The sequence below is a fragment of the Melozone crissalis genome, unplaced genomic scaffold (genome assembly GCF_028551555.1).
Source record: "Melozone crissalis strain CALT ecotype California unplaced genomic scaffold, PUWL_Pcris_2 ptg000032l_1, whole genome shotgun sequence".
Classification (NCBI taxonomy): domain Eukaryota; kingdom Metazoa; phylum Chordata; class Aves; order Passeriformes; family Passerellidae; genus Melozone; species Melozone crissalis.
The window spans coordinates 2,612,300-2,638,848 of NW_026535810.1; the positions used below are offsets into that span (position 1 = coordinate 2,612,300).

General features: G+C 51.3%; 4 protein-coding genes across 4 annotated transcripts; all 4 read left to right on the forward strand.

Annotated features, from left to right (window-relative positions):
* Nucleotides 1-2,757: 2,757 nt before the first annotated feature.
* On the forward strand, nt 2,758-5,172 carry LOC128940306 (granzyme-like protein 1). Its single transcript, XM_054281651.1, has 5 exons — nt 2,758-2,815; nt 3,267-3,426; nt 3,916-4,055; nt 4,172-4,431; nt 4,958-5,172. Exons 1-5 carry the CDS (start codon nt 2,758-2,760, stop codon nt 5,135-5,137), a joined length of 798 nt encoding a protein of 265 aa, XP_054137626.1. The 3' UTR covers nt 5,138-5,172.
* A 1,421-nt stretch (nt 5,173-6,593) lies between these two features.
* On the forward strand, nt 6,594-14,349 carry LOC128940037 (granzyme F-like). The gene is made up of 9 exons (XM_054281363.1): nt 6,594-6,651; nt 7,082-7,235; nt 7,728-7,869; nt 7,982-8,239; nt 8,785-8,952; nt 12,721-12,755; nt 13,106-13,250; nt 13,362-13,619; nt 14,170-14,349. Exons 1-9 carry the CDS (start codon nt 6,594-6,596, stop codon nt 14,347-14,349), a joined length of 1,398 nt encoding a protein of 465 aa, XP_054137338.1.
* Nucleotides 14,350-17,263: 2,914 nt separating this feature from the next.
* On the forward strand, nt 17,264-19,069 carry LOC128940267 (cathepsin G-like). Its single transcript, XM_054281609.1, has 4 exons — nt 17,264-17,370; nt 17,860-18,032; nt 18,130-18,374; nt 18,920-19,069. Exons 1-4 carry the CDS (start codon nt 17,264-17,266, stop codon nt 19,067-19,069), a joined length of 675 nt encoding a protein of 224 aa, XP_054137584.1.
* A 3,841-nt stretch (nt 19,070-22,910) lies between these two features.
* On the forward strand, nt 22,911-25,293 carry LOC128940250 (cathepsin G-like). Its single transcript, XM_054281592.1, has 5 exons — nt 22,911-22,968; nt 23,419-23,572; nt 24,062-24,203; nt 24,320-24,577; nt 25,114-25,293. The coding sequence occupies exons 1-5, from the start codon at nt 22,911-22,913 to the stop codon at nt 25,291-25,293; spliced, it is 792 nt and encodes a 263-aa protein (XP_054137567.1).
* Nucleotides 25,294-26,549: the final 1,256 nt, after the last annotated feature.

Genomic DNA, 26,549 nt, shown 5'->3' on the forward strand with positions numbered 1-26,549 from the left:
GTGCTGGTGGCGATAGTGGGGACCAACCCTGCACCGATTCTGCCACCTCCTTTACCCCTCCCAGGGCTGAGACTGACACCCACCGCTCCATCTCCCGCAGCGTCTACCCCGCCAGCCCCTCGGGCCCCGCTGACTGCTGCGCCGCCTGCCCTGCCGCTTCCACCGTCTCCGGAGCCGCCTGCAGGCCCTGCCCGCGGCCCTGCCGCCCCTCACAGATTCTGGTGTGTTGCTAAGCAATGCTTCAGCCGTGTGACAAATTGTGCCTGCACTGCTGCTCCCACAAGCAGGAGAAGATGTGGCCACCGCCTCCGTGTCTACAGTGGCCGCTCTCCCTTCATCAAGCCTGGCAAGGGAAGCAGCCCCACCACCCCCGGCGGTCCCACCGCCCTCAGGGACTCGGTCTTCCATGTCAGTGTCTGCATCAGACCCTGCGACCAGCCTGTCCCTCAGTGGAGGCAGCACAGTTTGACAGCTGATTGATGAAAACTTTGAACTCAGTGTTTTCTGGGACTAAGCGTTTTTCGCGGACCGATTTGTGTTTGGTCGGGGGCTTCTCTCGGGGGTTTGGAATGCCTCACTCCCCCCTTGAACAACAGTGGTGTGAGGGAGGTGGCTACATGAGGCGCTGCCTCTGGCCCCAAGCCCAGACGGAATGGCGGCGGTCCTGAGGGGCAGAAAGCAAAAACACTGTTGTTTGCACCACAGGGGCGAGAGAAACAGCGAAAAGCGAGCGTTGCTCGCTTGTTCTGGGGAAAGACGACCCTCAGATCAGGGATGGAGATCCCCGGGAACACTCCTCCTTCGCAGCCGCCGGCATGCGCCAATGGTTCTGTGGGGAGGAGGTGTTCGGTCACTGCTGCCAAGGCACTGGCAGCATGGTGGGGATGGGCTATGAGAACAGAGATCCCACCCTGCAGGCTGAGTCTGGGCTGTTTGGGTCGTTTCTCTGGGCTGGGGCCTCCATCCCACCCACTGCTGGGTTTGGGGGCTTTGAGCCCCCTTAACCGAACCTGGGCCACCATTCTGTGGGCCGGGTCTGGGCTGCCTGGTCCATCCAACAGGACTGGGGCCCCCACAGGGTCGTAAAACCCTCTGCTGGTGCTGATGATTCTACATTAAAAAAAAAAAAAAAAAAACCAAACAAAAAAGGTGGAAAGAGCTATCAGCTCAAAGTATTCAAAGCCATGAGTCAGCCTCAGCCCAAGTGGTTCAATTAAGGGCTGTGGCCATGGCATTCCAGAAATTTTCTCAATAGTGGTTGATAATTATCAATGGATTTTTATCAATGGATTTTTAATAATTGTTGATTTTCTTTAGCTGTTCTTTGTTTCAGGATTCTGCAAGTCTGTTTCATGATCAAAAGGACCTTTCAGGGATGTCAAAGAGCAACATCTCCAGCCAATGGACTTTCTCCTGAAACTCAGCTGTTTGGACTTAAAACAATGAACAATTCTTTTCATTGTCTTTTGCATTTTCTGTATTGTAAGCCTAGTTTTAGTGATATGATAGAAGTTGATGTTCTACAGGTAAAGAATCTCCTTGATCATTCCACATCAGCAACTGATTGAGGTTTTGATTGCCAATGGATAAACCCCTTGAGACATGTTTGTTCTCTCTTCTTCAAGGGCCCAGCAGAAGAATTACAAACAGAATCTCTTTTTAGTTTAATTACACAAAAAGGGTGAAATGTCACTGTCATATTTTCTGGAAAAATCCCTTTGCCAGGATTTCTTCTCCTGGGAAGCTGAGAAGCCTCAGAGAAAAAGGAAAGCACTATTATCTTATTTGATTCTCCTGTGTTTTGCTGTTTTGGAATGTGGTTGGAGATTGTTTATCCAACATGTGAATTGTTTTGACTTAATGACCAATCATGGTCAGGCTGTGTCGGACTCTGAAAAGAGAGTCACGAGTTTTTAATTAATATCTTGTTAAGCCTTCTGCAAGTATCCTTTCTTTATTCTTCAGTAGAGTTTTAGTACAGCATTCTTTTATATAATATAGTAACATAAAATAATAAATGAGCCTTCTGAGAACACGGAGTCAGATTCATCCTTTCCTCCCCACGACGGGGGATCCTGAAAATACCACACTGCCCCTGCCCAGGGCACCTGCTGGTCTGGACTGGGCTCACAGAATGACTTCCCAGCTGCTCCTCAGACTTCCTCATCACCATGGACTTGTCAGATTCCCCAGAACAGCAGGGCTGAGGTCATGAGGGTCCCACTGGCCTTGTCCCTTGGTGACGCTGATTGGTGATTTCTGATTTCCCAAGGACATCTCTGATGGCAGTCAGCCCCTCTGATAAAAAACAGGAACTTTGCCTGTCCCTGGCCAGCTCATCCCATTGCTATCAGAGAATGTGGGGGATACAAAAAACAAAAAGAAAACAAAATCCTGGTGGATGAACCCTGCATGCAGGATCCCAGGGGCTCTCTCCAAAGGTCTCTGATGGGACATGCACTCGACAGACACCCCTTTCCTCTTCCTGTGAGCTCTGTGGGTGCCCTGAACCAGCCCAGATCTCTCCATCGTTTTGAGAAGATCGTGACAAGAGTAGAGAAGATGTCATGAGCCCCTCACCCCCTCACAGTTTGGGGGGTGTGAGAAAAGAAGCAATAAATGACACAGCTACAGGCAGGCTGAGGTTTCCTGTGTCAGCTCCACATGACATATATAGAGGTTCTGTACTGGCCATTCTGTACCTGTCTCCAGCCTGACCACAGCCACTGCTTTGGCTCTTCAGGACAGTGGTGGGAGATGCTGCTGCTCCTTCTGCTCACAAATGCTTTTGTCCTTCTGCCCTGGGCTGGGGCTGGTGAGTACACAGAGATGGGACTTAGACAGGAACATGCAAGGGCACAGATGGACTCTGAGCAGTCAATCCCAGGCAAGGTTCCTGCCTCACCTTCTCTCCTGGCTCTACTCTCCTGCTTTCCTCTCTCCTCTCATCTCCCATCTCAGCCTGTGCCTGAAGCCAGTGAGTCATTAGAGGCACTAGAGCTGTGCCCTTGATGGCATTTGAGACATCCAGAGCCAGGGGTGGTCAGACCCCAGACAGTGCTGCTTGTCTTTCTTTCCACTGTGCAGCAGAAATGCTTTGGACAGCCCCAGGAAGGAGAGTGGTTGGGATCACTGGCACCTGGCTTTAGAGGATGAGCCTTTCCTTTCATGCAGCCCCAAACTTGATAGGAAACAGCAGCATATTTACATTTATATTTTACATTTATATTTAACATTCATATTAACAGTTCCCATCTCTCTTTCAGGAAGTATCATTGGTGGATGTGAAGCTGATGCCCACTCCAGACCCTACATGGCTTACTTAATAATTGAAAATGGCACAAAAGGTATTAATTTTCCCTGTGGAGGGTTCCTGATTCGCCCAGACGCAGTGCTCTCAGCAGCTCACTGTGTGGATATAAAAGGGTAAGACTCCATTTTTTTTGCCCAGGTGATTTTTTCCAGTCTCACACAGTCCCAGAGTGCCTCAGCCCTGCTCTGGGCTGAAACAGTACCCTGTGTCTCTTCAGGCAGAGCAGGGATCTCTGGAGCTGAGCTCCCCTCTGTGAGTGCAGGAATTGTCTGCCTGGTTGGGGCTGAGTGTCCTTGGGGACAGGAATGCTCACAGGGGTCTCCAGGGTCATGGTTCCTGCCATGGCTTAGAGCTGCTGCTGGAGAAGGGCTCTAGTGTGTCCCCTGCCCTGCTTCCCTTTGTGCTCAGCACGGGGCAGCTGCCAGCTGTGTCAGTGTGGGGTGAGGGATCCTCAGCTGGGCTCTGGAAGGAACCCAGGTGAGAGAGGACAACTTGCTGAGAGCTGCTCTGGGGAGGTTTCTCCAACACCACCTCCCTCCAGCCACCGGCCCTGGGGGCTGTTCCTGTCAATGCAGCTGAAATGTCTTGGTGTTTCCTGGCAGGACAGTGAGGGTCACTGTGGTTCTGGGAGCCCACAACATAAGGAGGGAAGAAGAGAGCCAGCAGGTGATCCCTGTTGTAATAAAGGTCATCCATCCTAAATATTCCCGTAAAGACGGGAAAAATGACGTTGTGCTGCTGAAGGAATCGCCCAACACATCCTTCTTGCCTGAGGGATCTTCCCCTGCTTTCCTCCCCAAACTCTCAACATGCTCCTCATCCTTTGCTGGCTCTAACACCGTGTTCTCTCTGCCTGACAGCTGAAGCAAAAAGCCAATATCACTAAGAATGTGCAATGTATCTCCATTGCCGAGAACCACGAATGTGTGAGAGCAGGAGATTTATGCATGGTGTCTGGCTGGGGCTGGACATCTCCAGAAGGGGACATTAATGATGTCTTGATGGAGGTGGACCTGGAGGTGCAAAATGAGGAAATATGTGAGCAGCTTTCCAGTAAATACCAGCGTCAGTCTATGATCTGTGTTGGTGACGAAGATAGTAATAAAGCAACTGCCCCTGTAAGTGTTGTGTTGGGTTGCAAAATTCGGAGGAGGTTGGGACTGGAAATTCAGCTTAGTTCTCAGGTGAAAGCAAAAGGACACCAGAATGATGAGCTGAGGGTCCTCACAGAAGCTCTGAAGCCAATGTGCTCCCTGAACTGGGGTGCATTTCCCTAACTATCAGCAACATTTGCCTTTTTTACATACTTGGGGATGTTCTCCCCAGCCTAGCCAGTGCTTTGGTGTGTAAATTCCTTGTGATATCCTTGCTCAGATGGGTTAGATATTTCCCCATGTCTAAAGTAGATCAATGTTCTTTTAGAGTTTTTGAATCTCAGAGAGCCTCCAGGCTTGAATTGTTTCATGGGTGGGCTTAGAGGAGTAGTGAGGCAGCTACAAACACTGAGAGCTGGTTCTGGAGGAAGGGAAGTGCTTGGAAGAGGAGGTTCTTCACCTGGAGGGAGGGAAGGGGAAACTTGCTGCTTAAGGCAGGGAGAGCTGAGCTTTGGCATGTCTGACCTCTCTCACTCCTTTCATGGCACAGGGTGATTCTGGTGGCCCATTAGTCTGCAATGAGAAGGCTCATGGCATTGTTTCTCATGCACTCAAAAAGAACCATTTCGCTGAGGCATTCACCAGGATCTCCCACTTTGAGCCGTGGATCCAAAAGCAGCTGAAGAGGTTTTCACGCAAGGCAGTTTCTTGCTTTCCATTGTCTGACTAAAATGGTCAGTGCCCCTTCTCCACAATGCATCCAACACCTGCTGGTGCTCACAAGCTCCCAGGGGCAGCTGGAGCAGAGTCAGAGAAGCCCCTGTGGTGCAGGCACAGGTTTTGGCAATAAGGAGAATCTCCGTGGCAAGCTGTAAATGCAAGTCCCAAGTACACCCAGTTTCCCATTGCTCCTTTCCTCCCATCGCCACTCCAGCTCTGCTTCTGGCCATCAATAAAAGCATGTTCAAAGTGACTTGTGTCTGCAGCCTTCTTGGGAGCTGGATTCAAACCCTGAGTGTGAGAATGAGGAGGTGACTGATATTGTGTCCTTGATTGCGGTGGTTGATCGGCAGATGTGCCAGGACCATGTGTGGTCCTGGAGTGGCTGGGCCCTGCCAGCAGTCCGGATCACAGTTCAGCCACTGGCTGGGGTCCTAAACCACCAGAGGCATCCAATAATTGTCGACCCAACACCAAAGGATCAGGGCAAAAGAAAAAAGAAAGGACTGTCTGCTTGCTTCTTTGAGCTGCTTTAGTTCTTTCCCACGCAGAAGTGGTGCCGGGCCAGCGCCGTGTGGAATCGGCATCGCGGCACAAGAGTTGTTCTTTCCCGCAGCAGGAGCAGCACCGAAGAGTGGTGTCATCTGCTATTGTTCATTTTGTGTGCTGGGGGGTGCTTTGCCTGTTAAATAAACAGGTTCTTTCCACTTCTCTCCAAGGAATCCTTCCCGAATCGGTGGTGGGAAGAGGCTGTGTGGGTTTGGTTTCTGGAGGGGTCCCCTGTGGAGGTTTTCTTCCAAATTTGCCCTAAACCAGCACACCAGGGCATCTGCTGGTCTGGACTGGGCTCACAGAATGACTCCCCAGCTTCACCTCAGACTTTCTCATCACCATGGTCTTGTCAGATCCCCTAGAACACCAGGGCTGTGGTCAAGAGTCCCTAAGTGGCCTTGTCTCTTAGTGACCCTGACTGGTGGTTTCTGATTGCACCAGGACATCTCTGATGGCAGTTAGCCCCTCTGATAAGAAACAGGAACTTTGCCTGACCCTGGCCAGTTCTCCCCATTGCTATCAGAGGACAGGGGGAAACAAAAAAAAAAAAAAGAAAACAAAATCCAGGCAGAATCAGCCCACATGCAGAGTCCCAGGGGCTGTCTCCAAAGGTCTCTGATGAAAGATGCACTCAACAGACACACCTTTCCTCTCCCTGGGCACTGTGGGTGCTCTGAACCAGCCCAGTTCTCTCCATTTTTTGAGAAGATTGTGACAAAACCGCAGGGAATGTTTCATGAGCCCCTCACCAACCACAGTTTGGGGGCAGGGAGAACAAAGCAGTAAATGACATGGCCACAGGTTTCCTGTGTCAGCTGCACATGACATATATAGAGGTTCTATACTGGCCATTCTGTATCTGTCCCCTGCCTGACCACAGCCACCACTTTGGCTCTTCAGAACAGTGGTGGGAGATGCTGCTGCTTCTTCTGCTCACAAACGCTTTTGTCCTTCTGCCCTGGGCTGGGGCTGGTGAGTACACAGAGATGGGACTTAGAAAGGAACATGCAAGGGCACAGATGGACTCTGAGCAGTCAATCCCAGGCAAGGCTCCTGCCTCACCTTCTCTCCTGTCTTTACTCTCCTGCTTTCCTCTCTCCTCTCATCTCCCATCTCGACCTGTGCCTGAAACCAGTGAGGCATTAGAGGCACTAGAGCTGTGCCCTTGATGGCATTTGAGTCATCCAGAGGCCGGGGAGGTCAGACCCCAGACAGTGCTGCTTTCTTTCTCTCCATTGTGCCCCAGCAATGCTTTGTACAGCCCCAGGAAGGAGAGTGGTTGAGATCACTGGCACCTGGCATTAGAGGATGAGCCTTTCCTTTCATGCAGTCCCAAACCTTAGAGGAAACAGCAGCATATTTATATTTATATTTATATTTACATTTCCCATCTCTCTTCCAGGAAGGATCATTGGCGGAAGGGAAGCTGTGGCCCACTCCAGACCCTACATGGCTTTTTTAAAAATTAAAAATGCGACAAAGACTAGTAGGTGCGGAGGGTTCCTGATTCGCCCAGATGCAGTGCTCTCAGCAGCTCACTGTGTGGATAAAAAAGGGTAAGACTCCATTTTTCTTGTACAGGTGATTTTTTCCAGTCTCACACAGTCCCAGAGTGCCTCAGCCCTGATCCAGGCTGAAACAGTACCCTGTGTCTCTTCAGGCAGAGCAGGGATCTCTGGAGCTGAGCTCCCCTCTGTGAGTCCAGGAATTGTCTGCCTGGTTGGGGCTGAGTGTCCTTGGGGACAGGAATGCTCACAGGGGTCTCCAGGGTCATGGTTCCTGCCATGGCTTAGAGCTGCTGCTGGAGAAGGGCTCCAGTGCGTCCCCTGCCCTGCTTCCCTTTGTGCTCAGCACGGGGCAGCTGCCAGCTGTGTCAGTGTGGGGTGAGGCATCCTCAGCTGGACTCTGGGAGGAACCCAGGTGAGAGAGGACAACTTGCTGAGAGCTGCTCTGGGGAGGTTTCTCCAACACCACCTCCCTCCAGCCACCTGCCCTGGGGGCTGTTCTTGCCAATGCATCTGCAATGTCTTGGTGTTTCCTGGCAGGAGGATAGTGAGCTTCTCTGTGATTCTGGGAGCCCACAACATAAGTAGTCAAGAACCAAGCCAGCAGAAGATCCCTGTTGGAAAATGGGTCATCCATCCTAAATATTCCCGTAAAGGCTGCATAAATGATATTATGCTGCTGAAGGTATGGCCCAACACATCCTTTCTGCCTGAGGGATCTCCCCCTGCTTTCCTCCCCAAACTCTCAAATTGCTCCTCATCCTTTGCTGGCTCTAACCCCGTGTTCTCTCTGACAGCTGAAGAAAAAAGCCAAGATCAATGAGTATGTGCAATATATCTCCTTTGCCAAGGAAAATGAACATGTGAGAGTAGGAGCCTTATGCAGGGTGTCTGGCTGGGGCCGGACATCTCTGAACCCGCCAGCGAGTGATGTCTTGAGGGAGGTGGAATTGAAGGTGCAGAAGGAGAAAATCTGTCAGAAGTTTTCCAAATACTTCCAGCCTCAGTCTATGATCTGTGTTGGTGATGAAAAGAGTAAAAAAGCAGCTTACAAGGTAAGTGTTGTTTTGGGCTGCAAGCGTGGGAGGAGGTTGGGATTGGAAATTCAGGTTAGTTCTTAGGTGAAAGCAAAAGGAAACCAGAATGAACCAGGACCTTCAGAATGATGAGCTGAAGGTCCTCATAGAATATCTGAAGCCAATGTGCTCCCTGAATTGGGGTGCATTTCCCTAACTATCAGCAACATTTACTTTTTTACTTACCTGGGGATGTTTTACCCAGCCTAACAGTGCTTTGGGGTGTAAATTCCTTGTTATATCCTTGCTCAGATTGGTTAGATATTTCCCCATGTCTAAAGTAGATCAATGTTCTTCTTTTGAGTTTTTGAATCTCATAGAGCCTCTAGGCCTGAATTGTTTCATGGGTGGGCTTAGAGCAGTAGTGAGGCAGCTACAAGCACTGACAGCTGGTTCTGGAGGGAGGGAAGTCCTTGGAAGAGGAGGTTCTTCACCTGGAGGGAGGGAAGAGAAAACTTGCTGCTTAAGGCAGGGAGAGCTGAGCTGTGGCATGTCTGACCCCTCTCACTCCTTTCATGGCACAGGGTGATTCTGGTGGCCCATTAGTCTGCAATAAGAAGGCTCATGGCATTGTTTCTCATGCACGTAAATACAACCTCTTCCCTGAGGTATTCACCAGGATCGCCCACTTTGAGCCCTGGATCCGTAAGCAGCTGACAAGGTTTTCACTACAAGATATTCCTAGCTTTCCATCCTCTGACTAAAATGCTCATTGCCCCTTCTCCACAATGCATCCAACACCTGCTGGTGCTCACAAGCTCCCAGGGACAGCTGAAGTGGAGTCAGAGAAGCCCCTGTGGTGCAGGCACAGGCTTTGGCACTAAGGAGAGTCTCCGTGGCAAGCTACAAATGCAGGTCCCAAGGACACCCAGTTTCCCATCGCTCCTTTCCTCTCACTGCCGCTCCAGCTCTGCTTCTGGCCTTCAATAAAAGCATGTTCAAAGTGACTTGTGTCTGCAGCCTTCTTGGGAGCTGGAGTCAAACCCTGAGTGTGAGAATGAGGAGGTGACTGATATTGCGTCCTGATTGCGGGGGTTGATCGGCACCTGTGCCAGGAATGGCTGCGCGCTGCCAGCAGGCCAGATCACAGTTCAGCCACTGGCTGGGGTCCTAAACCACCAGCGGCATCTGATAATTCTGGACACAACACCAAAGGATCAGGGCAAAGGAAAAAAGGAAGGACTCTTTGCTTGCTTCTTCGAGCTGTTTTAGTTCTTTCCCATGCAGAAGCGGTGTCGGGGTGGTACCGCGTGGAATCGGCATCGTGGCACAAGAGTTGTTCTTTCCCGCGGCAGAAGCAGCGCCGAAGGAAGGCAGGGTCACAACACTCTGGGCACTGGCACTGGCAGCGGTTGTGGCAGCAATCTCTCCCACGGAAAGAGCCACACCTGCGCGGATGGCCGCGATCTCTCCCTTGGCAGGAACCACAGGTGCGCTCATGGCCGCAATCTCTCCCACGGCAGCTGATGCCACACTGTAGCCGACCCCATGCAGCTTAGGAGAGCTCCATGGACGATTGAGACTTAACTGTGGGAACTGCTGAGTCATGAGGAGACAGCAAAATAAGCTCCTGTCTTCTACTACCGTGGCCCCATAGCTTATCTCTGTGACCTCATAGGTCACTTTTCCCTAACCCTTTCCATGGGACAAATTGGGATTCCCCTATACCCTATAAAAAGGGGTTGTTTTGGCCCATTCAACAGAAGAAGAGCTGTCGCTGGAACCCTTCGCAGACTCTCCAATAAACCAATAAACCATCTCTGTGGAACTGCCAGGACCTCTCCTTCTCCTCTCTCGCATCTGCTTCTGCCTCAGCCAAAGGCACCCTAGGAGGCCAAAGGAGGGTCATGGAAACAGGGGCTGAGTCCCTTCCAGGCTGTAACACTGACCCAGAGCTGCCAGGGAGGACTCAGAGAGGGCCCAGGCAGGGCTGCTCCCTTCTCATGGGGACACCCTGAGCCTGTTCCTCAGCTGAGCTCCAGCTGTGTCTCAGCCAGCCCTGCACCTGCCCAGGGCACCTGCTGGTCTGGACTGGGCTCACAGAATGACTCCCCAGCTGCACCTCAGATTCCTCATCACCATGGACTTGCCAGATTCCCTAGAATACCAGGGTTGAGGTCATGAGGCTCCACTGGCCATGTCCCTTAGTGACCCTGAGTGGTGGTTTCTTATTTCCCAAGGACATCTCTGCTGGCATTTAGCCCCTCTGATAAAAAACAGGAACTTTGCCTGACCCTGGCCCTGGCCAGCTCTCCCCATTGCTATCAGAGGACAGGGGGAAACAAAAAACAATGAAAAAATATCAAGACAGAAGCAGCCCACCCATGCAGGGTCTCAGGGGCTCTCTCCAAACATCTCCGATGGGATATGCACTCAACAGACACCCCTTTCCTCTCCCTGTGCATTGTTGGTGCTCTGAACCAGCCCAGATCTCTCCAGCGTTTTTAAAAAATTTTTTCTGAGGTGATGTAATGATGCTTGTATCCCCAGTCATTATTCAGTTTATGCTGGATATTATGTTCTGTGCCTTCATGATTGGCTTGGAAGAGTGAAAGTTTTTTTTTGGATTTGTTATCAGCCGCTTCCCCACAGCTGGAAGGACACAGAGACAGGGCAGTACATAGGGCTACTCTTGCTTTTTCTTGGCTTTAGCTTTGCTCTTGCTCTTGCTTTTTCTTCTGCTCATTTGTTTAGCTAAGCAGTCTGATTTTTCCCTGGACTGTTTTCCTTTCCCTTTTTTGGACCTACTCAAACCTGCTCCTGACTGGGACCTGAGAACCATCGAGATTTTGCACCTTGTGGCTGCAGCAGCTACCCCAGCACCCCAGGGACTGATAACAGTGACCAGCCCCAAGAGAGACTTTCTCAATTTGTCATCTTTTCCAGAGGGGTGAAAGAGTGGTGTTATCTGGTATTGTTCATTTTGTGTGCTAGGGGATGCTTTGCCTGTTAAATAAACAGGTTCTTTCCACTTCTCTCCAAGGAATCCTTCCCGAATCGGTGGTGGGAAGAGGCTGTGTGGGTTTGGTTTCTGGAGGGGTCCCTTGTGGAGGTTTTCTTCCAAATTTGCCTTCAACCAGCACACCAGGGCACCTGCTGGTCTGGACTGGGCTCACAGAATGACTCCCCAGCTGCACCTCAGACTTTCTCATCAGCATGGTCTTGTCAGATCCCCTAGAACACCAGGGCTGAGGTCAAGAGGCCCCAATGGGCCTTGTCTCTTAGTGACCCTGACTGGTGGTTTCTGATTGCACCAGGACATCTCTGATGGCAGTTAGCCCCTCTGATAAGAAACAGGAACTTTGCCTGACCCTGGCCAGTTCTCCCCATTGTTATCAGAGGATGGGGGGAAACAAAAAACAGAAAGAAAACAAAATCCAGACAGAATCAGCCCACATGCAGAGTCTCCAAAGGTCTCCGATGGAAGATGCACTCAACAGACACACCTTTCCTCTCCCTGGGCACTGTGGGTGCTCTGAACCAGCCCAGTTCTCTCCATTTTTTGAGAAGATCGTGACAAAACCGCAAAGAATGTTTCATGAGCCCATCACCAAGCCACAGTTTGGGGGCAGGGAGAACAAAGCAGTAAATGACACGGCCACAGGTTTCCTGTGTCAGCTCACCATGAAATATATAGAGGTTGCCATTCTGTACCTGTCTCCAGCCTGACCAAAGCCACTGCTTTGGCTCTTCAGGACAGTGGTGGGAGATGCTGCTGCTCCTTCTGCTCACAAACGCTTTTGTCCTTCTGCCCTGGGCTGGGGCTGGTGAGTACACAGAGATGGGACTTAGACAGGAACATGCAAGGGCACAGATGGACTCTGAGCAGTCAATCCCAGGCAAGGCTCCTGCCTCACCTTCTCTCCTGTCTTTACTCTCCTGCTTTCCTCTCTCCTCTCATCTCCCATCTCAGCCTGTGCCTGAAGCCAGTGAGGCATTAGAGGCACTAGAGCTGTGCCCTTGATGGCATTTGAGTCATCCAGAGGCCAGGGAGGTCAGACCCCAGACAGTGCTGCTTTCTTTCTCTCCATTGTGCCCCAGAAATGTTTGTACAGCCCCAGGAAGGAGAGTTGTTGGGATCACTGGCACCTGGCATTAGAGGATGAGCCTTTCCTTTCATGCAGCCCCAAACTTGACAGGAAACAGCAGCATATTTATATTTATATCTAACATTCATATTAACATTTCTCGTCTCTCTATCAGGAAGGATCATTGGCGGAAGGGAAGCTGTGGCCCACTCCAGACCCTACATGGCTTTTTTAAAAATTAAAAATGCGACAAAGACTAGTAGGTGCGGAGGGTTCCTGATTCGCCCAGATGCAGTGCTCTCAGCAGCTCATGTGTGGATGATAAAGGGTAAGACTCCATTGTTCTTGCACAGGTGATTTTTTCCAGTCTCACACAGTCCCAGAGTGCCTCAGCCCTGATCCAGGCTGAAACAGTACCCTGTGTCTCTTCAGGCAGAGCAGGCATCTCTGGAGCTGAGCTCCCCTCTGTGAGTCCAAGAATTGTCTGTCTGATTGGGGCTGAGTGTCCTTGGGGACAGGAATGCTCACAGGGGTCTCCAGGGTCATGGTTCCTGCCATGGCTTAGAGCTGCTGCTGGAGAAGGGCTCCAGTGTGTCCCCTGCCCTGCTTCCCTTTGTGCTCAGCACGGGGCAGCTGCCAGCTGTGTCAGTGTGGGGTGAGGCATCCTCAGCTGGGCTCAGGAAGGAACCCAGGTGAGAGAGGACAACTTGCTGAGAGCTGCTCTGGGGAGGTTTCTCCAACACCACCTCCCTCCAGCCACCTGCCCTGGGGGCTGTTCTTGCCAATGCAGCTGCAATGTCTTGGTGTTTCCTGGCAGGACGATAGTGAGCTTCACTGTGATTCTGGGAGCCCACAACGTAAGTAGTCAAGAACCGAGCCAGCAGAAGATCCCTGTTGGAAAATGGGTCATTCATCCTGAATATTCCCGTGAAGGCTTCATAAATGATATTATGCTGCTGAAGGTATGACCCAACACAACCTTTCTGCCTATCTCCCCCTGCTTTCCTCCCCAAACTCTGAATTTGCTGCTCATCCTTTGCTGGCTCTAATCCCGTGTTCTTTCTGCCTGACAGCTGAAGAAAAAAGCCAAGATCAATGAGTATGTGCAATATATCTCCTTTGCCAAAGAAAATGAACATGTGAGAGTAGGAGCCTTATGCAGTGTGTCTGGCTGGGGCCGGACATCTCTGAACCCGCCAGCGAGTGATGTCTTGAGGGAGGCGGAACTGAAGGTGCAAAAGCAGGAGATCTGTCAGCAGGTTTTCCCTAACTACAAGCGTCAGTCTATGATCTGTGTTGGTGATGAAAACCGTAAAAAAGCAACTTACAAGGTAAGTGTTGTTTTGGGCTGCAAGCGTGGGAGGACGTTGGGACTGGAAATTCAGGTTAGTTCTTAGGTGAAAGCAAAAGGACAGCAGAATGAACCAGGACCTTCAGAATGATGAGCTGAGGGTCCTCACAGAAGCTCTGAAACTGATGTGCTCCCTGAATTGGGTTGCATTTTCCTAACTATCAGCAACATTTGCTTTTTTACTTACCTGGGGATGTTTTACCCAGCCTAACCAGTGCTTTGGGGTGTAAATTCCTTGTGATATACTTGCTCAGATGGGTTAGATATTTCCCCATGTATAAACTAGGTCAATGTTCTTCTTTTGGATTTTTCAATCTCAAAAGTGTCCAGGCCTGAATTGTTTCATGGGTGGGCTTAGAGGAGTAGTGAGGCAGCTACAAAGGCTGAGAGCTGAGTCTGGAGGGAGAGAGGTGCTTGGAAGAGGAGGTGCTTCACCTGGAGGGAGGGAAGAGGAAACTTGCTGCTTAAGGCAGGGAGAGCTGAGCTGAGCTGTGGCATGTCTGACCCCTCTCACTCCTTTCATGGCACAGGGTGATTCTGGTGGCCCATTAGTCTGCAATAAGAAGGCTCATGGCATTGTTTCTCGTGGAATAAAACATCGCCTATTTCCTAAGGCATTCACCAGGATCTCACACTTTGAGCCCTGGATCCGTAAGCAGCTGACAAGGTTTGCACTCCAAGATATTCCTGGCTCTACATCCTCTGACTAAAATGCTCATTGCCCCTTCTCCACAATGCATCCAACACCTGCTGGTGCTCAGAAGAAGTTCCCAGGGGCAGCTGAAGTGGAGTCAGAGAAGCCCCTGTGGTGCAGGCACAGGCTTTGGCACTAAGGAGAGTCTCCTGGCAAGCTACACATGCAGCTCCCAAGTACACCCAGCTTCCCATTGCTCCTTTCCTCTCACTGCCGCTCCAGCTCTGCTTCTGGCCTTCAATAAAAGCATGTTCAAAGTGACTTGTGTCTGCAGCCTTCTTGGGAGCTGGATTCAAACCCTGAGTGTGAGAATGAGGAGGTGACTGACATTGTGTCCTGGTCATCGGGGTCCATTGGCAGATGTGCCAGGCGTGGCTCTGCCCTGCCTCTGCTGCCTGCAGGCCGGATCACAGTTCAGCCACTGGCTGGGGTCCTAAACCACCAGAGGCATCTGATAATTGTGGACCCAACACCAAACGATGAGTTCAAAGGAAAAAAGGAAGGACTCTTTGCTTGCTTCTTCGAGCTGCTTTAGTTCTTTTCCGTGCAGAAACGGTGCCGGGGCGGCGCCGCGTGGAATCGGCATTGCGGCACAGGAGTTGTTCTTTCCCGCAGCAGGAGCAGCACAGAGGCGAGGCAGGGGACACAACACTCGTGGGCACTGGCAGCGGTCACGGCTGCAATCTCTCCCTTGGCAGGAGCCACCGCTGCGCCCACGGCCGCAATCTCTCACAGGGCAGCTGATGCCACACTGTAGCAGACCCCATGCAGCTTAGGAGAGCTCCATGGAGGATGGAGACTTAACTGTAGGAAGTGCTGAGTCATGAGGAGACAGCAAAATAAGCTCCTGTCTTTTTCTACCCCTCGCCCCATAGCTTATCTTTGTAACCTCATAGGTCACTTTTCCCTGACCTTTACTATGGGACAAATTGGGATTCCCCTATACCCTATAAAAAGGGGCTGGTTTAGCCCATTTGACAGAAGAAGAGCTGTGTCTGGAACCCTTCGCAGACTCCACAATAAACCATTGCTGTGGAACCGCCAAGACCTCTCCTTCTCCTCTCTTGCATCTGCTTCTGCCTCAGCCAAAGGCACCCTAGCAAGCAAGCAAACAGCTGAAATCCGAAGAGAGCTGAGAATCACCAAAGAGCTGACAGTCACTAAGTTTGCTAAGGGCAGCATGCGGCAGCTGCGAGCTGACTGGGTATTCGGGCACTCTGTCTCCCAGAGGGACTGAGTATTCCTGACTATCCTGCATCCCTCGGTGATAAGGCCAGGATAACGGACTTATCACCACGTGAGTGTTCTTCTTTCTCCTGGCAGAAAGTGGTGCTGGTTGCAAAGAGCTGCCCCACACGGGTGCCAGCAGAGCACGGGTGAAGCGTGGAATCCACGCGGCTCAAAGAGGGGGCAGTGGGAGAGTGCGCAAAAGAGAAAAACAGTGGCTTAAATGCAAGAGAGGATGGAATCATGGGATGCGACTGTCTGGATTGCTCGGAGGGGTCTGGGGGGACACATGTAAACATAGCCTGGAGCAGGAAAGTTACAGATCCTGGAGGTTTCACTGGCTGGGCTCATGGCCAAATGAGGGTCATGGAAACAGGGGCTGAGTCCCTTCCAGGCTGTAACACTGACCCAGAGCTGCCAGGGAGGACTCAGAGAGGGCTGCTCCCTTCTCATGGGGACACCCTGAGCCTGGTCCTCAGCTGAGCTCCAGCTGTGTCTCAGCCAGCCCTGCACCTGCCCAGAGAACCTGCTGGTCTGGACTGGGCTCACAGAATGACTCCCCAGCTGCACCTCAGACTTTCTCATCAGCATGGTCTTGTCAGATCCCCTAGAACACCAGGGCTGAGGTCAAGAGGCCCCAATGGGCCTTGTCTCTTAGTGACCCTGACTGGTGGTTTCTGATTGCACCAGGACATCTCTGATGGCAGTTAGCCCCTCTGATAAGAAACAGGAACTTTGCCTGACCCTGGCCAGCTCTCCCCATTGTTATCAGAGGACAGGGGGAAACAAAAAACAGAAAGAAAACAAAATCCAGACAGAATCAGCCCACATGCAGAGTCCCAGAGGCTGTCTCCAAAGGTCTCTGATGGGAGATGCACTCAACAGACACACCTTTCCTCTCCCTGGGCACTGTGGGTGCTCTGAACCAGCCCAGATATCTCAATTTTTTGAGAAGATCGTGACAAAACCGCAAAGAATGTTTCATGAGCCCCTCACCAACCACAGTTTGGGGGCAGGGAGAACAAAGCAGTAAATTACATGGCCACAGGTTTCCTGTGTCAGCTCCACATGACATATATCGAGGTTCTGTACAGGCCATTCTGTACCTGTCTCCAGCCTGACCACAGCCACTGCTTTGGCTCTTCAGGACAGTGGTGGGAGATGCTGCTGCTCCTTCTGCTCACAAATGCTTTTGTCCTTCTGCCCTGGGCTGGGGCTGGTGAGTACACAGAGATGGGACTTAGACAGGAACATGCAAGGGCACAGATGGACTCTGAGCAGTCAATCCCAGGCAAGGCTCCTGCCTCACCTTCTCTCCTGTCTTTACTCTCCTGCTTTCCTCTCTCCTCTCATCTCCCATCTCAGCCTGTGCCTGAAACCAGTGAGGCATTAGAGGCACTAGAGCTGTGCCATTGATGGCATTTGAGACATCCAGAGCCAGGGATGGTCAGACCCCAGACAGTGCTGCTTGTCTTTCTCTCCATTGTGCCCCAGCAATGTTTGGACAACCCCAGGAAGGAGAGTTGCTGGGATCACTGGCACCTGGCATTAGAAGATGAGCCTTTCCTTTCATGCAGCCCCAAACTTGAGAGGAAACAGCAGCATATTTATCTTTATATTTAACATTCATATTAACATTTCCCATCTCTCTTCCAGGAAGGATCATTGGTGGACAAGAAGCTAAGCCCCATTCTAAACCCTACATGGCTTATTTAACAATTGAAAATGGCTCAAAACCTTTTAATTGTGGAGGGTCCCTGATTCGCCCAGACGCAGTGCTCTCAGCAGCTCACTGTGTGGATAAAAAAGGGTAAGACTCCATTGTTCTTGTACAGATGATTTTTTCCAGTCTCACACAGTCCCAGAGTGCCTCAGCCCTGCTCTGGGCTGAAACAGTACCCTGTGTCTCTTCAGGCAGAGCAGGGATCTCTGGAGCTGAGCTCTCCTCTGTGAGTGCAGGAATTGTCTGCCTGGTTGGGGCTGAGTGTCCTTGGGGACAGGAATGCTCACAGGGGTCTCCAGGGTCATGGTTCCTGCCATGGCTTAGAGCTGCTGCTGGAGAAGGGCTCCAGTGTGTCCCCTGCCCTGCTTCCCTTTGTGCTCAGCACGGGGCAGCTGCCAGCTGTGTCAGTGTGGGGTGAGGGATCCTCAGCTGGGCTCTGGAAGGAACCCAGGTGAGAGAGGACAACTTGCTGAGAGCTGCTCTGGGGAGGTTTCTCCAACACCACCTCCCTCCAGCCACCGGCCCTGGGGGCTGTTCCTGCCAATGCAGCTGGAATGTGTTGGTGTTTCCTGGCAGGACAGTGAGCTTCACTGTGATTCTGGGAGCCCACAATGTAAACAGAGAAGAACCGAGCCAGCAGAAGATCCCTGTTGAAAAATGGGTCATCCATCCTGAATATTCCCGTAAAGGCTTCATAAATGACATTGTGCTGCTGAAGTTATGGCCCAACACTAGCTTTCTCCCAGGGGGTCTCCCCCTTCTCAGCTCCCCAAACTCTGAACTTGCTCCTCATCCTTTGCTGGCTCTAACCCCATGTTCTCTCTGCCTGACAGCTGAAGAAAAAAGCCAAGATCAATGAGTATGTGCAATATATCTCCTTTGCCAAGGAAAATGAACATGTGAGAGTAGGAGCCTTATGCAGGGTGTCTGGCTGGGGCTGGACATCTGAGAAACCACCGGGGAGTGATGTCTTGAGGGAGGTGGAACTGAAGGTGCAAAAGGATAAAATCTGTCAGAAGTTTTCCAAATACTTCCAGCCTCAGTCTATGATCTGTGTTGGTGATGAAAACCGTAAAAAATCAACTTACAAGGCAAGTGTTGTTTTGGGCTGCAAGCTTGGGAGGACGTTGGGACTGGAAATTCTGGTTAGTTCCCAGGTGAAAGCCAAAGGACACCAGAATGAACCAGGACCTTCAGAATGATGAGCTGAGGGTCCTCTTGAAGCTCTGAAGCCAATATGCTCCCTGAATTGGGGTGCATTTTCCTAACTATTAGCAACATTTGCTTTTTTACTTACCTGGGGATGTTTTACCCAGCCTAACCAGTGCTTTGGGGTGTAAATCCCTTGTGATATCCTCGCTCAGATGTCTTAAATATTTCCCCATGTCTAAAGTAGGTCTATGTTCTTCTTTTGAGTTTTTCAATCTCAGAGAGCCTCGAGGCCTGAATTGTTTCATGGGTGGGCTTAGAAGAGTAGTGAGACAGCTACAAACACTGAGAGCTGGTTCTGGAGGGAGGGAGGTGCTTGGAAGACGAGGTTCTTCACCTGGAGCAAGGGAAGGGGAAACTTGCTGCTTAAGGCAGGGAGAGCTGAGCTGTGGCATGTCTGACCCCTCTCACTCCTTTCATGGCACAGGGTGATTCTGGTGGCCCATTAGTCTGCAATAAGAAGGCTCATTTCATTGTTTCTCATGGATATCATGACCCCCTCTTCCCTAAGGCATTCACCAGGATCTCCCACTTTGAGCCGTGGATCCATGAGCAGCTGACAAGGTTTGCACTCTAAGATATTCCTGGCTCTCCATCCTCTGACTAAAATGCTCATTGCCCCTTCTCCACGATGCATCCAACACCTGCTGGTGCTCACAAGCTCCCAGGGGCAGCTGAAGTGGAGTCAGAGAAGCCCCTGTGGTGCAGGCACAGGCTTTGGCACTAAGGAAAGTCTCCTGGCAAGCTGTAAATGCAAGTCCCAAGTACACCCAGCTTCCCATTGCTCCTTTCCTCCTATTGCCGCTCCAGGTCTGCTTCTGGCCATCAATAAAAGCATGTTCAAAGTCACTTGTGTCTGCAGCATTCTTGGGAGCTGAATGGAAACCCTGAGTGTGAGAATGACTAGATGACACTCTGGGAGAACCTGAGCATTGGTGGGGCATGCAGGACAGGCCCCAGTCCCTGATTGCCTCTTCATATGGTGAAGAGACATTTCTATCAGTTTATCAGATGGGCAAAGTTTCATGGTATTTTTATAGGTCTGACACGCTCCTTGGACCTACAGGTCTGGGACTCAATGGATCCCTATTTCTGGGAGAAATATGATTGGGGCTGTGGGCTGCCCCGAATTCATCCAGTATTTACAGTGCTTTTCTCAGTTCTGAGGCAGAGAGCCCATTTGGTGGGGCACCTCGCCTCGTGTGGGGAGTTAATACCCCCCCACCAGAGCCAGCAGGTGAAGGATCCATCCAAGGAGAGAAACTCCTGGTTCCCACCCTCCCCTGCATCCCAGGTGGGTGAGGCTTTGCCCACAGCTGAGAAGTTTTTTTCTGCTTCTGAGGATCATGTGCATCCGGCGGCAGCATCGTCTCTCGCTGTTTTGCCCAGGCTGCCGGGCAAGGCGATCGACAGCAGCAGTGAGTGATGGCAGCCTGTCTCAGAGAGGGGCCGTGCCCCCGCTGCTCTCTGCCCGCCTGAGGATGCCCCAGCGGCCGCGGAGAGAGATCCTTGGCCAGATCTGCTGTGGAATTCCCCGTGCCCCGTACTCTGGGAGGGTGCGGACCCGCTCCCACCCTCACTGAGAGAGGCGGCCGGCAGCCCCTCGCTGCACAGCATGCCCAGTCCCTGTGCATCGCAGCCGGGAATTGCATTCATGACAACAGTGCTGGTGGCGATAGTGGGGACCAACCCTGCACCGATTCTGCCACCTCCTTTACCCCTCCCAGGGCTGAGACTGACACCCACCGCTCCAGCTCCAGCAGCGTCTACCCCGCCAGCCCCTCGGGCCCCGCTGACTGCTGCGCCGCCTGCCCTGCCGCTTCCACCGTCTCCGGAGCCGCCTGCAGGCCCTGCCCGCGGCCCTGCCGCCCCTCACAGATTCTGGTGTGTTGCTAAGCAATGCTTCAGCCGTGTGACAAATTGTGCCTGCACTGCTGCTCCCACAAGCAGGAGAAGACGTGGCCACCGCCTCCGTGTCTGCAGTGGCCGCTCTCTCTGCATCAAGCCTGGCAAGGGAAGCAGCCCCACCACCCCCGGCGGTCCCACCGCCCTCAGGGACTCGGTCTTCCATGTCAGTGTCTGCATCAGACCCTGCGACCAGCCTGTCCCTCAGTGGAGGCAGCACAGTTTGACAGCTGATTGATGAAAACTTTGAACTCAGTGTTTTCTGGGACACAGCGTTTTTCGCGGACCGATTCGTGTTTGGTCGGGGGCTTCTCTCGGGGGTTTGGAATGCCTCACTCCCCCCTTGAACAACAGTGGTGTGAGGGAGGTGGCTACATGAGGCGCTGCCTCTGGCCCCAAGCCCAGACGGAATGGCGGCGGTCCTGAGGGGCAGAAAGCAAAAACACTGTTGTTTGCACCACAGGGGCGAGAGAAACAGCGAAAAGCGAGCGTTGCTCGCTTGTTCTAGGGAAAGACGACCCTCAGATCAGGGATGGAGATCCCCGGGAACACTCCTCCTTCGCAGCCGCCGGCATGCGCCAGTGGTTCTGTGGGGAGGAGGTGTTCGGTCACTGCTGCCAAGGCACTGGCAGCATGGTGGGGATGGGCTGTGAGAACAGAGATCCCACCCTGCAGGCTGAGTCTGGGCTGTTTGGGTCGTTTCTCTGGGCTGGGGCCTCCATCCCACCCACTGCTGGGTTTGGGGGCTTTGAGCCCCCTTAACCGAACCTGGGCCACCGTTCTGTGGGCCGGGTCTGGGCTGCCTGGTCCATCCAACAGGACTGGGGCCCCCACAGGGTCGTAAAACCCTCTGCTGGTGCTGATGATTCTACATTAAAAAAAAAAAAAAAAACCAAACAAAAAAGGTGGAAAGAGCTATCAGCTCAAAGTATTCAAAGCCATGAGTCAGCCTCAGCCCAAGTGGTTCAATTAAGGGCTGTGGCCATGGCATTCCAGAAATTTTCTCAATAGTGGTTGATAATTATCAATGGATTTTTATCAATGGATTTTTAATAATTGTTGATTTTCTTTAGCTGTTCTTTGTTTCAGGATTCTGCAAGTCTGTTTCATGATCAAAAGGACCTTTCAGGGATGTCAAAGAGCAACATCTCCAGCCAATGGACTTTCTCCTGAAACTCAGCTGTTTGGACTTAAAACAATGAACAATTCTTTTCATTGTCTTTTGCATTTTCTGTATTGTAAGCCTAGTTTTAGTGATATGATAGAAGTTGATGTTCTACAGGTAAAGAATCTCCTTGATCATTCCACATCAGCAACTGATTGAGGTTTTGATTGCCAATGGATAAACCCCTTGAGACATGTTTGTTCTCTCTTCTTCAAGGGCCCAGCAGAAGAATTACAAACAGAATCTCTTTTTAGTTTAATTACACAAAAAGGGTGAAATGTCACTGTCATATTTTCTGGAAAAATCCCTTTGCCAGGATTTCTTCTCCTGGGAAGCTGAGAAGCCTCAGAGAAAAAGGAAAGCACTATTATCTTATTTGATTCTCCTGTGTTTTGCTGTTTTGGAATGTGGTTGGAGATTGTTTATCCAACATGTGAATTGTTTTGACTTAATGACCAATCATGGTCAGGCTGTGTCGGACTCTGAAAAGAGAGTCACGAGTTTTTAATTAATATCTTGTTAAGCCTTCTGCAAGTATCCTTTCTTTATTCTTCAGTAGAGTTTTAGTACAGCATTCTTTTATATAATATAGTAACATAAAATAATAAATGAGCCTTCTGAGAACACGGAGTCAGATTCATCCTTTCCTCCCCACGACGGGGGATCCTGAAAATACCACACTGCCCCTGCCCAGGGCACCTGCTGGTCTGGACTGGGCTCACAGAATGACTTCCCAGCTGCTCCTCAGACTTCCTCATCACCATGGACTTGTCAGATTCCCCAGAACAGCAGGGCTGAGGTCATGAGGGTCCCACTGGCCTTGTCCCTTGGTGACGCTGATTGGTGATTTCTGATTTCCCAAGGACATCTCTGATGGCAGTCAGCCCCTCTGATAAAAAACAGGAACTTTGCCTGTCCCTGGCCAGCTCATCCCATTGCTATCAGAGAATGTGGGGGATACAAAAAACAAAAAGAAAACAAAATCCTGGTGGATGAACCCTGCATGCAGGATCCCAGGGGCTCTCTCCAAAGGTCTCTGATGGGACATGCACTCAACAGACACCCCTTTCCTCTTCCTGTGAGCTCTGTGGGTGCCCTGAACCAGCCCAGATCTCTCCATCGTTTTGAGAAGATCGTGACAAGAGTAGAGAAGGTGTCATGAGCCCCTCACCCCCTCACAGTTTGGGGGGTGTGAGAACAGAAGCAGTAAATGACACAGCTACAGGCAGGCTGAGGTTTCCTGTGTCAGCTCCACATGACATATATAGAGGTTCTGTACTGGCCATTCTGTACCTGTCTCCTGCCTGGCCAAAGCCACTGCTTTGGCTCTTCAGGACAGTGGTGGGAGATGCTGCTGCTCCTTCTGCTCACAAATGCTTTTGTCCTTCTGCCCTGGGCTGGGGCTGGTGAGTACACAGAGATGGGACTTAGACAGGAATATGCAAGGGCACAGATGGACTCTGAGCAGTCAATCCCAGGCAAGGCTCCTGCCTCACCTTCTCTCCTGGCTCTACTCTCCTGCTTTCCTCTCTCCTCTCATCTCCCATCTCAGCCTGTGCCTGAAGCCAGTGAGTCATTAGAGGCACTAGAGCTGTGCCCTTGATGGCATCTGAGACATCCAGAGCCAGGGGTGGTCAGACCCCAGACAGTCCTGCTTGTCCTTCTCTCCACTGTGCAGCAGAAATGCTTTGGACAGCCCCAGGAAGGAGAGTGGTTGGGATCACTGGCACCTGGCTTTAGAGGATGAGCCTTTCCTTTCATGCAGCCCCAAACTTGACAGGAAAGACCAGCATATAAACATTTATAATAACATTTATATTTAACATTCATATTAACATTTCCCATCTCTCTTTCAGGAAGGATCATTGGTGGACGAGAAGCTAAGCCCCACTCCAGACCCTACATGGCTTTTTTAATAATTCAAAGTGGCATACAATTTTATACTTGTGGAGGGTTCCTGATTCGCCCAGATGCAGTGCTCTCAGCAGCTCACTGTGTGGATAAAAAAGGGTAAGACTCCATTGTTCTTGTACAGATGATTTTTTCCAGTCTCACACAGTCCCAGAGTGCCTCAGCCCTGCTCTGGGCTGAAACAGCACCCTGTGTCTCTTCAGGCAGAGCAGGCATCTCTGGAGCTGAGCTCCCCTCTGTGAGTGCAGGAATTGTCTGCCTGGTTGGGGCTGAGTGTCCTTGGGGACAGGAATGCTCACAGGGGTCTCCAGGGTCATGGTTCCTGCCATGGCTTAGAGCTGCTGCTGGAGAAGGGCTCCAGTGTGTCCCCTGCCCTGCTTCCCTTTGTGCTCAGCACGGGGCAGCTGCCAGCTGTGTCAGTGTGGGGTGAGGGATCCTCAGCTGGGCTCTGGAAGGAACCCAGGTGAGAGAGGACAACTTGCTGAGAGCTGCTCTGGGGAGGTTTCTCCAACACCACCTCCCTCCAGCCACCTGCCTTGGGGGCTGTTCCTGCCAATGCAGCTGGAATGTCTTGGTGTTTCCTGGCAGGACAGTGAGGGTCACTGTGATTCTGGGAGCCCACAATGTAAACAGACGAGAACGGACCCAGCAAAAGATCCGTGTGGGACAATGGGTCATCCATCCTGAATATTCCCATAAAGACTTGAAAAATGACATTGTTCTGCTGAAGGTATGGCCCAACAGGTCCTTCCTGCCTGAGGGATCTCCCCCTGCTCACCTCCCCAAACTCTGAACTTGCTCCTCATCCTTTGCTGGCTCTAACCCTGTGTTCTCTGTGCCTGACAGCTGAAGCCAAGGGCCAGGATCAATAAGAATGTGCAGTTTATCTCCATTCCCAGGAGAAATGAACGTGTAAGAGTAGGAGCTTTATGCACGGTGTCTGGTTGGGGCATGACATCTACGGACGGGGACGTGAGTGATGTCTTGAGGGAGGTGGAACTGAAGGTGCAAAATGCGACAAGATGTCAGAAGTTTTCCAGAAAATACCAGCGTCAGTCTATGATCTGTGTTGGTGATGAAAACAGTAAAAAAGCATCATACAACGTAAGTGTTGTTTCGGGCTGCAAGCTTGGGAGGAGGTTGGGACTGGAAATTCAGCTTAGTTCCCAGGTGAAAGCCAAAGGACACCAGAATGAACCAGGACCTTCAGAATGATGAGCTGAGGGTTCTCACAAAAGCTCTGAAGCTCCTTGAATTATGGTGCATTTTCCAATTCTCAGCAACATTTGCTTTTTACTTACCTGGGGATGTTCTACCCAGCCTAACCATTGCTTTCGTGTGTAAATTCCTTGTGATATCCTTGCTCGGATGGGTTAGATATTTCCCCATGGCTAAAGTAGGTCAATGTTCTTCTTTTGAGTTTTTGAATCTCAGAGAGCCTCCAGGCCTGAATTGTTTCATAGGTGGGCTTAGAGGAGTAGTGAGGCAGCTACAAAGGCTGAGAGCTGGGTCTGGAGGGAGGGAGGTGCCTGGAAGAGGAGGTTCTTCACCTGGAGGGAGGGAAGGGGAAACTTGCTGCTTAAGGCAGGGAGAGCTGAGCTGTGGCATGTCTGACCTCTCTCACTCCTTTCATGGCACAGGGTGATTCTGGTGGCCCATTAGTCTGCAATAAGAAGGCTCATGGCATTGTTTCTCATGGATATGATAACTGCACCTTCCCTGAGGTATTCACCAGGATCTCGTACTTTGAGCCCTGGATCCGTGAGCAGCTGAGGAGGTTTGCAGTCCAAGATATTCCTGGCTCTCCCTCCTCTGAATAAAATGCTCATTGCCCCTTCTCCAATGCATCCAACAATGCATCCAACACCTGCTGGTGCTCAGAAGTTCCCAGGGGCAGCTGAAGTGGAGTCAGAGAAGCCCCTGTGGTGCAGGCACAGGCTTTGGCACTGAGTCTCCTGGCAAGCTGTAAATGCAGCTCCCAAGTACACCCAGCTTCCCATTGCTCCCTTCCTCCCATTGCCGCTCCAGCTCTGCTTCTGGCCATCAATAAAAGCATGTTCAAAGTCACTTGTGTCTGCAGCCTTCTTGGGAGCTGGATTCAAACCCTAAGTGTGAGAATGAGGGGATGACACTCTGGGAGAACCTGAGCATTGGTGGGACATGCAGGACAGGTCTCAGTCTCCAAATGCTCCCCTTGTCTCCATCAGCCCCTTACAGTCCAACCAGCAGGTACAACCTTTCAGAAATAGCCATCTTCAAATGCAACAGGAGATCAGGGGGTTTTTTTGAACCAACCTGAAACCCCCTTAGATGCTTAGATAGACTGAAGCCAGCCTGTTTACACCCTGTCTCCCCTTCAGTCTCCTTGAACCGTTTTCTTTACACCTGTAAAATTTCTGTCGGTAGAACTGGAAACTCTCCCACTGGATCAGCTGATCAGACCTGACTGGGCCAGGAGGTGCCCTTGTGGTGTGGTGATGGGATAGAAAATGTCAAATATGGCTGAGGTCAAAGCTGCATTGCAGAGACAAGCCTGGTCACTTGTGTGAGGAACAGTTGCATTTCATTTAGGCTTTTTTTAGTCCTGATCATTTATTTAAGAAGGCACAGAATGTACCCCCAGCAAATTTGCTGATGATGCAGAACTGGAGGCTGTTCTGTCTTTCAGTGGGACCTTGACAGACTGGAGAGTTTGGCAGAGAGGAACCTAAAAAATTCAACAAGGACAAGTGTGGGGTCCTGCACTGGGGGAGGAATAACCCCAAGTACCAGGCTGGTGGCTGACCTAGCAGAGGGGAGCTCTGCAGAGAAGGACCTGGGGGTTTTGGTGGGTGACAAGGTGACCATGAGCTGGCAGTGTGCCCTTGGGGCCACGAGGGCCAAAAGGATCCTGAGGTGCATCAAGAAGAGTGTGGCCAGAGGGTCCAGGAGGGGATCGTGCCCCTCTGCTCGGCCCTGGTGAGGCACACGTGGGGTGCTGTGTCCAGCACCACCAACTTTATTGACCCGAGGTGGGTCCATAGTCACACCTCTGGAACTGTGTCTAGTGTGAGAGCAGTGTGAAGGCGGCCCTTGG